Source organism: Branchiostoma floridae, chromosome 1 (genome assembly GCF_000003815.2).
Source record: "Branchiostoma floridae strain S238N-H82 chromosome 1, Bfl_VNyyK, whole genome shotgun sequence".
Lineage (NCBI taxonomy): Eukaryota > Metazoa > Chordata > Leptocardii > Amphioxiformes > Branchiostomatidae > Branchiostoma > Branchiostoma floridae.
The window spans coordinates 19337686-19346560 of record NC_049979.1 but is presented as its reverse complement, the minus strand read 5'-3'; the positions used below and the strand labels follow the sequence as shown (position 1 = coordinate 19346560).

Here is an 8875-nt window from a genome sequence, read left to right as displayed (position 1 = left end):
ATATTTTCACTCGGATTTCATCACTACTTGTTATTTTCTTACAGAAAACATTCATGTGAACGTTTTCAATTCATCTTCATGGGGATTTAGCGTTGTATGTTGAAAAAAATGTATCTTAAGACATTTAAGGTTGATAATCCAAGATGACGGATAGCTAAACTACAGATGACGTCATTCTATAACGTCATTTTGACGTCGTTGCGTCGGCTTTTGACAACAGAAGTCTTATAACACTTAAAAATTGTTGGTAACTTTTTGTGTGAAATATTATGGGAATTCCACGTTTTAGCCAAAAATTCAATTAATTACGTCATAATTACGTCATATTACGTCATAATGATATAAAAACCAGGAATTATGAAACACGACGATCATATCACCCCCTGCAAATTTGGTGATCGTACAGTAAGCCGTTTTTACGGTTCTTTCAAAGTTTTGCCTTGCCGACAGCAATGGTCTTGTAAACCTCCGAATCTAGTGGGACGTAGGTCTTCTTAGAGTCGTCACGAAAGTACAGACGATCCGTGACAACGTTGGGATCAAATCCCTCCTTTATCAGTTCTGCCTTGGTCTGTTTGAACGTGGTGGTGTGGGTTAAGTGCTGCGTGAGACGGAGGAACAACGGGCGGGCGTAGCCTGGTAGGCGGGAGGACAGATGGGCGTACCACTCCCACATGTTCGGCAGGTGTCCCGGATGTACAACAATGGCGGCCATCCCAGCTCGACCATCATGACCTTGAACATACACATTGATCAGCTTTAAGCGCTGTTAAGTCTTGCTGGAATGCATAGAAATTGGGTATAAAACATTGGGAGGGATATTCGACAGCTGTAGGCAATCGCAGGTGAATTACGGTGTGAAAATATCAATGTAATCTTCAAATAAAGGTCCCTATTTAGATATATATCTCTATGTGACTATACAAGCCCTGCCTCCTACCTGGCACGGTAACCCCGTAGACGTTAGCTTCCTGCACACCTTCAATGTCATGTAAGACCTCTGCCACCTCGGTTGTTGCCACGTTTTCCCCTTTCCATCTGCCGGCAATAAAACGAAATCACCCTAATGTAATCATACATTCTATTCTCTCTCATAGCCCTTGGTACGTTAGTTTTCTATAACGTTATATCTTGAACCCCCATGAAAGAAATATGACTGTTTTCTTTGTGGATCCTTTTTCGTCTCTCGTGTAAGGAACCAAATGCCAGGTGTATTTCAGATATGACATATTAAGCATTGGTGTCCCACAAGGTTCCGTGCTAGGTCCCACCCTCTTCATCCTCTACATCAACGATCTACCCTCCTGCTGCACACAGTCCGACGCAAACCTGTTCACCGACGACACATCACTCTCAACCAGCAACCGATCCATCCAACGTGTAGTCACCTCACTCAACACGGACCTACGGTCGGTATCCAACTGGCTAACAAACTGGAAGCTAGAAGCCAACGAGGACAAATGCAAAGTGATGGCCCCCTGCTTCAGTCACCCTAGGCGGTAGTACCCTACAAGTCGTTACTAGCTACAAACATCTGGGTGTCACCTTAACTAACACGCTTTCCTGGTCTAAACACATTGAAACAACCTCCACTAAGTCAAGAAGATCTGCTGGCTTACTGTGTGCACTGAGAAAGAAGGTACCAAAGGATATCCTGCTCAGACTCTACAAAACCATCACCAGACCTGGTCTGGAGTACGCTGACATCGTCTGGGCTGGACTCACCAAGCGCGACGAAACAAAACTGGAATCAGTTCAATACCAAACTGCCAGAATAATCAGTGAACAACATGGACTCCCGTACCCGTCATACCAATCCCTGTACACCCAGTTATCCCTTCCATCACTACAGTTCAGACGACAATTCCACACCGCTGTCACCCTGTACAAGCTCCTCAACGGACACTGCCCTCCACACCTTCAATCCCTGGTACCCAAAACCCGTGCATCTGCCACTGAGTCACGTTACTCCCTCAGGAACAGCGACCACCTGACATCTGAACTCACTAAGTCCACCAGAGGCCAGAGAACATTCATCTACAGAGCAACAGCACTCTGGAACGTTAACACTCTCCCTACTACTACTCGCACAGCCACCTCTACTGCTTCGTTCAAAAGATAACTGTGGAAATGCCTAGGCGAACCTTACGCATAGCCATACACGTGTATATACAGACCCTGACGCCTCATTAGTAAATATTGTTGTTGACAAGTGATGTTATGTATTCCATTATAGATAATATGTATGTCATCCTACACCTTGTATATACTGTATAAATGTTCCTTTTGTTTTTCATCTCTATCCTTTACGAACTTAGAAAATTGTTATTGATATTAATAGTGTTGTTGTTTACTTGTCACAAAGCCATTTTAACGGTTCACCAAGAATGCAAGATGGAGATATATAATTAAACTGGTGATAAGTACTGTGATAATATAATTATAATGAAGAACCTGTAGGTGTCCCCCAGTCGGTCTATGAAGTACACATAGTAGTCCTTGTCCATCATCATCAGGTCCCCCGTGTTGAAAAAAGCGTCGCCTTCCTTAAAGACGTTGCGAAGAATCTTCTCGTCTGTTAACTTCCTGTCTCCTTCATACCCAAAGAAGGGGGTGGCGTCTGTTATAGGACCAACAAGAAGACCCGGCTCCCCTAAGAAGTGGAGGAATAGGACCTTACACAGCAGAATTTTACAATCCGATGAGTGAAACAATTTTTTATGGTTTATTTTCATGCGACAGCTCACTCCTTCACACTCTCTTGGTAATAATGAAAAGCAAAATGTTCTCAACTTACCCGGCTTCACAGGAATGCATCTGCCATTCTGGTCTCTGACAGGTTCGCTCGTTTCAGGGTCTACTTTCAGAAAGGAGGCTCCGTTATTTCTCTGTACAGGAAAACAAAAAGACGAATATAAACAGATTAAGCCAAGCATACTCCTCGCAAGTTAACGTTAAATTTAGTTCGTTTATGGGATGATTGTATGTGACGTCACAGTGAACACATCCACCACTTCGGAAACTCAGTCTGTGGTTCGCGAAATACGTACCTTTGAGAGGCCACCAGATATAGAAGTAATACTTCTACGGTGATGTGATGTTAAATAAAAGAGCCTGCTGATGTATATCTGGCTAAACGCGTACGTATTTTAATACTACAAGCAATGAATGTAACGTTAATCAGGAAACGTTGTATTTTCTTTTCATGTAACCTTTGCTTACCTTAAGCAATGGAGTCAGCATGCCGACGGCACCAGTTTTATTGGTGAGATTGGCGAACCCTACGTTCCCCTCCGTGGACCCGAAGAGCTCTATAATCTCCCCTACCCCAAACCTGTCCCGGAACTTTACCCAGACGTCAGGCCGGAGTCCGTTCCCAAAGGCCAGTCGGGCGCTGTGATTCCTGTCAAATGGAGTCTAAAACAGGTGATGGCTGTTATTCAGATGTCCCAACATTGATAATATTTTTTTCTTTCATGAACATGTCAGTATCATTTTTCAGATATCCTCAGTTTGTATTTTGGGCTCTCAGCGACTCTTGTTCAATACACTTAATCATATCGATGAGCATTTAGGGGACAGCTGGTCAGTGATTTGTAAGGCGGGTGCAGTATTTGTTGGCAACGGGGTAGCGCCAATAAACAATGCAAAATCTTGAATGTAAGGAACTAATTGGCTGGAAATATAGGTCGTGAAAAGTAGGGATAACTCGTGAATTCTCACAACTGCATGATTGGTTGAAAATCCGGGCAATAAAATGTTTTCAACCGTCTGCTGATTGATTGGAGACAATGTTGTTGAAATCGGGAGCCATCAGAACAACGTACGTATATCAGATAACAATACGTTATCACTAAAACACAACAAAATCAAATAAGATATGTATATAATGATAATTGTAGGTACATGATCCCCGACATGATCGAGAAGCTCGGCAGGGGTCTGGTGTAAGATGTGCACTTGCAAACTGAGCTGTATGTTGGCCCTTATATCATGTTATTATTTGATATCCCAATCAAACCCCAATTTGTTTGATATGAAAATTAAAGTACCTTTGGTGGAGCACAAAGGTATCTAAGTAGCTCTCCGATGTACAGGATGATTGTTGCGTTGTATTTGCGACAGTCGTCCCAAAATCGTGTCACTGAAAACTTCCTGGCCAATGCCATAGTGTGCCCTGCAAAACAAACCAGGTTCGTGTATGTGCGTGTGTGTACGTGCGGGTCTTCCGAATATCCCCCCTGTTTATAGACTTAAAAGCAGATAATTCAACGAGTATCTTAAAAATCCACCAAGTATGATACGTACCATACTCAATGGCGCCTCCCAGTCCGAAAGTCAGCGCGTTGGAATGGTACAGGGGCAGAGTCACGTACACAACATCATTGGCCTTCACGTTCGAAACCCCGAAGAAACAGGCTGATTTGGAAAACCTTCCCATGGTCACTTTGGCAGCTTTGGGAAAACCTTTTCGAAAAAGGAGATTGCAATTGAGTCATGTTCACTGTTTCATATGTGGCTCCGTCTTCATTCTGCACATCATATTGTGGCGTTTCTAATTGTGTTTTTTTCTATAACAAGAGAAATAAAACACACAACCATTAAGACTTATAGAGTGCCAAAGAGAGAACCCGGTGTACGTTAGGCCACACCGTCTTAGTCTGATGGATGACATCCGCGCGAGCGATTTTCGCCTGTTAAAAAAACTGGCCACATGTGACCCAATAGCATCATAGCATCCCTAGTCAATATGCTTGCCAGAGGATCTGCTCTCCAGGGTGAGGAGGCCCAGGGTCTGAGCATGGGGCCACATCGCCCTTGGAAGAATGGCAACAAAAACGTTATTGAAATGGCGACAATTGTCTCTAACAGTCTAAGAGGTAGGTGCAATAATTGGTGCATTCATTCAAGATTTCTGTGGTCTCTGTCACTTTCTTTCCCTCAATATATAAACAATCAATTTCCTTATCTATGCCTCGTTTTTTTCCAGATTCAAGAAATATTTAGACAGTTTTTCCCCTTCTTCTCTCCATTTGGCTCGACATCTAATATATTCACCATGGCACTTTTTCTTGTAAAGAATTTCTGGATCAGATTTAACTTGCTTATAGGTCAGGATGTCTTCATTTGTTGGATTTCCATCAACTACAGTTGTGAGATGACATAATTTTCTCGCAAGACGTTCCATATTTTCCCTGTTTTGCCTAGCTTTCTTTGCCCCGTATTGTCTGGAGAATTCTGATATTTTTACGAGGTACATGTCTACCTTATCTCTGCTTGAGTTAATGCTACTGTTTTTCTGTTCTTCTATTATATCAAAAACGTCTAAGACATATTCTTCATCTTCTAAGAGAGTCACATTTAGTTTAAATAGCCCAGGGCCTCGAGAGCTTCTATCGAACCTGAGCTTTAGAAAGGCCGCCTGGTGATAAGTAAGAATTGCAGGTCTAATGTCACATTTTTCTATATTTTCTACTAGTCTTTTATGGATGAGCCAATAATCAAGTCTACATGCCACATTTTGGGCCAAGCTCCTCCATGTATATTGTCGGGTGTCAGCATTCACTGACCTCCAGGCATCACACATATCTAACTTAGAGCATAGGTTTTTCATAGCTGTAACTTATCTTAGTGCTGTGTCAGCTCTACCACCTTTTTTTGTAAACAAGGGGATTTTTTTGCACAATTCATATCTCCTCCACAGAGTAGATCAATTGGATTGTGACACTTAAACCAGTTGGATACCTTTTTAAAGAAATCATTTCTTTCCTTGGTTCTGTTGGGGGCATAAAAGACTTAATGCTACAGACAGATTTGCACATATATTTAGATGTCAGAACTCCCATAATGCAAAAATAGGCAAATATATCAAGGACTGCTTCGCTATTAGAAAGAATACTGAAGCTAATGATTAGCTTACTTCATTATGATACTATATGAATGAATTATGTTAGCCCTTATTGTTATGTTAACTAGCTTGTTTGAGGCTCGTTCTCATTTAAATGTCGAAATGCTGTCGCCTGACTTTACTCCTTGATATGGAGCAAATTATAGAGAACATCACCGGTCCCTTCATTTTTCCACAACCCCTGTAATGTTTTACAAAAGATGCACAACAGCATTCGTAGAGGTTGATGGGTTAGAAGATTATTGTAGCCACGGATGGGATTTCACACCCTAAAAAATGGCTGTCGCCTGAGAAAAAACGAAGAATTCAAATAGCAGCCCAAAATGTAAAAATTCAGTTCCCAGAATGATTGTTCGGCAGGTGAAACCAGCTACCCAGGCCCTCTGCCCGATCACGTCAGATCGCTCCTGTCACTGATCTTGGAGGCTGTGTGAGGTGGTTTATACCTGTCGCCAGATTCTGTAACAAACGTTACCACCACTAGTACGATGGCTGCCACGGTTATATTATGCACGTATAAGACTACAAATGGCCGTTTTTGTGACGCTGTACAATTTTTCTGACTTTCTAAAGAAACAAGAAAGGGTTGTTGACTGTCATTTGTATCCCACCTTGCTTAACCAAATGTTGTACAGAAATGATTGTAACAAACGTTACCATTGTTCGATGCTGTCTAAGCTTTCTATTTGACCTGGTGTAAAAAAGCTGCCCACTTTTTAAATGTCTCGAGGGACATCCACTTATACCTAAATGATGTAGTCAATAAGGTAAGTCCTTTCGAAGAAAACAGGTAAAGTCTACTGTTGTAACAAACGTTACCGGTAACGTTTGTTACACGCCCTGTAATGCATTATCAATGGGACCGAAAATAATAAGTTGCCATTTTTTGGCTATGGTTAAAAGAGGAATTTTCCTAAACAACCAAGTAGTTTTTAGTGAAAATAAAGCCGATTTATTTTTCGACCAAAAAAATGCCATTTTCGACATTTCAATGAGAACGAGTGTTAAGCGTTATCCTATACCTCCATTTTGTACTTTATGTAATTGTTGTTGCCATACTTTGTACCATGTGCAATTGTCGTGCAATAAAGTTCTATCTATCTATATGTTCACGAGACAAAGCTCTACACCTTCAAGAGAAGTGTTCTGCCATCACAATCTACGGAATTACAATCATGTAGGACAAAATCAAGAGTAGGTTTAATCAGTACGGCGAGGCCTCTGCTTGAATTTGATCCGAAGCTCCGAAAGCATGGACCTTGCCATTCTTTAGTTAGAACATGTCTGGTGTCATTGGTGAAATGTGTTTCCTGGAGAAATATTACGTCAGCTTTTTGTCTCTTTACAAATGAAAGTATTGATCCTGTTTTTGTTTTTTTCGAGGAGTCCTCGAACGTTGGGAGATATGAGATAAGTTACACAAGCTCATGTTGATGGTACAATTAACGTTACTTTGATGCTGTTTATTTTGTTGATGTTAACAAACAGCGTATCACCATTCTGCTCCTCACATTCCACCGTTTGACAAGAGCATTGAGGCATAAAGCACTCACCTTTGGCTTGTATTAATATCATAATGAACTCAGTTCGTATTTGCTTTGTACAATCCATAATCCAGAGACCTATGAGTCCAGTATCCGGTCCAGTTCGTTATGCGGTGTCACTAGCCTCAGGTCGTGCCACTTTGTTGTGGAGGTGGGGCACCTTTTTGTTGTTTTCGCTGGGGTTCTTCCGTCTCGTGAGCAGGTGAGTTGTTTTTAGGTCGTTTTGACCTGTTGACCGGTTTTTCTGTCTCTGACTGGTCTTTTTTTGAAGAATGGACTGGATGTTGAGTCCTGTGATTTAACAGCATTTTTTGGCTGGATTGTTCTTTTTTCGCCCTCACGCACTAGTTTTGGGGTACTCCGAGGATGTCAAACATGAGCTTAAGACAGGGTACCCTTAAAGCAAAGCTTTCACAGTTAAGTTTTTGTTTTAAAAAAAAGTCACGTTGACCCCCTTTCGATCTGGAGGTTTGAAGAAATATCGGGTCCCATATTTACGGGGGGGACAGGGATTTCCCCCCCCCCCCCGGGATTTCGCCCCCCCCCCCCCCCGGGGCGAAATCACTAGCGATCTCGCCCCCCCGGGGCGAAATCACTAGCGATCTCGCCCTCCCCGGCTAGTGATCTCGCCCCCCTACCTCGCCCCCCTTTAGCGATTTCGCCCCCTCCCAAAAAAAACGGGTTTACATGACATTTTAGAAGTTGGTTGGTATAAATCACAAAATGCAGTTTCAAAATGAAATAAGTACACGAGTTTGATACATAACTCCATTCATAGTATCAATATTAACGTAATTACATGGTAATAAGATAGTTGAACTTGTTTCAGACAAGGAGGGTTGGGTCCCTTGTATTCCCATTATTGCATATACCTGAGTCTTGACATAAGATGTATTTCATTGTATTCACCTGTCCTCAAGCAACCTATATATCTCCAATAGGAAGTCTCTACCATGAAGTGACCACAAAAGAACTATGTAATGTCTTTATTAATTATGCAAATATTAGGTATTAATTAGAATAACGCACATTTTGGTATATGCACCTGGCCAAGGGATATCTTCACCTCCAACATGACTGTTTTTTCTAGTATTTAGGAACTGATGCATTTACCCGCGTTTCTTAAGACTGGTACTTTACCAGTGTTTATGTAGCATTTAGCAACAGCTATATCAACTTGCGCGTAGATAGTGTTTATAATGAGAAACTATTATTCACGTGTGTTTTTGTTAGTGCTTTGGAAATGTTTCCAGCACAAGAAAGAAAACACTGTGACAAATTGAAAACATATAGCTGACGTATTCCGTACCATAGACGGTGTTGATTTATACGTTCGCAGTAGCACTGTTTTTATGCCACCTCAGCTGCAAAAATTGTCTTTTTCATTTCAATGTCATGTTGCACCGAACAATATAGTATCGAC

General features: G+C 41.7%; 1 protein-coding gene across 1 annotated transcript in view; it reads right to left on the bottom strand.

Annotated features, from left to right (window-relative positions):
* Positions 1-276: 276 nt before the first annotated feature.
* Positions 277-8875, bottom strand: part of LOC118420277 (very long-chain acyl-CoA synthetase-like) — a 17456-nt gene continuing 8857 nt past the window's right edge. Inside the window, exons 3-9 of the mRNA XM_035827009.1 lie at positions 4309-4467; positions 4053-4177; positions 3223-3417; positions 2798-2888; positions 2455-2653; positions 941-1038; positions 277-735 (exon numbers count right to left, since the gene is read on the bottom strand). Coding sequence (XP_035682902.1) covers positions 428-735; positions 941-1038; positions 2455-2653; positions 2798-2888; positions 3223-3417; positions 4053-4177; positions 4309-4467 — 1175 coding nt within the window. The 3' untranslated portion in view covers positions 277-427. The remainder of the gene's footprint in view (positions 736-940; positions 1039-2454; positions 2654-2797; positions 2889-3222; positions 3418-4052; positions 4178-4308; positions 4468-8875) is intronic.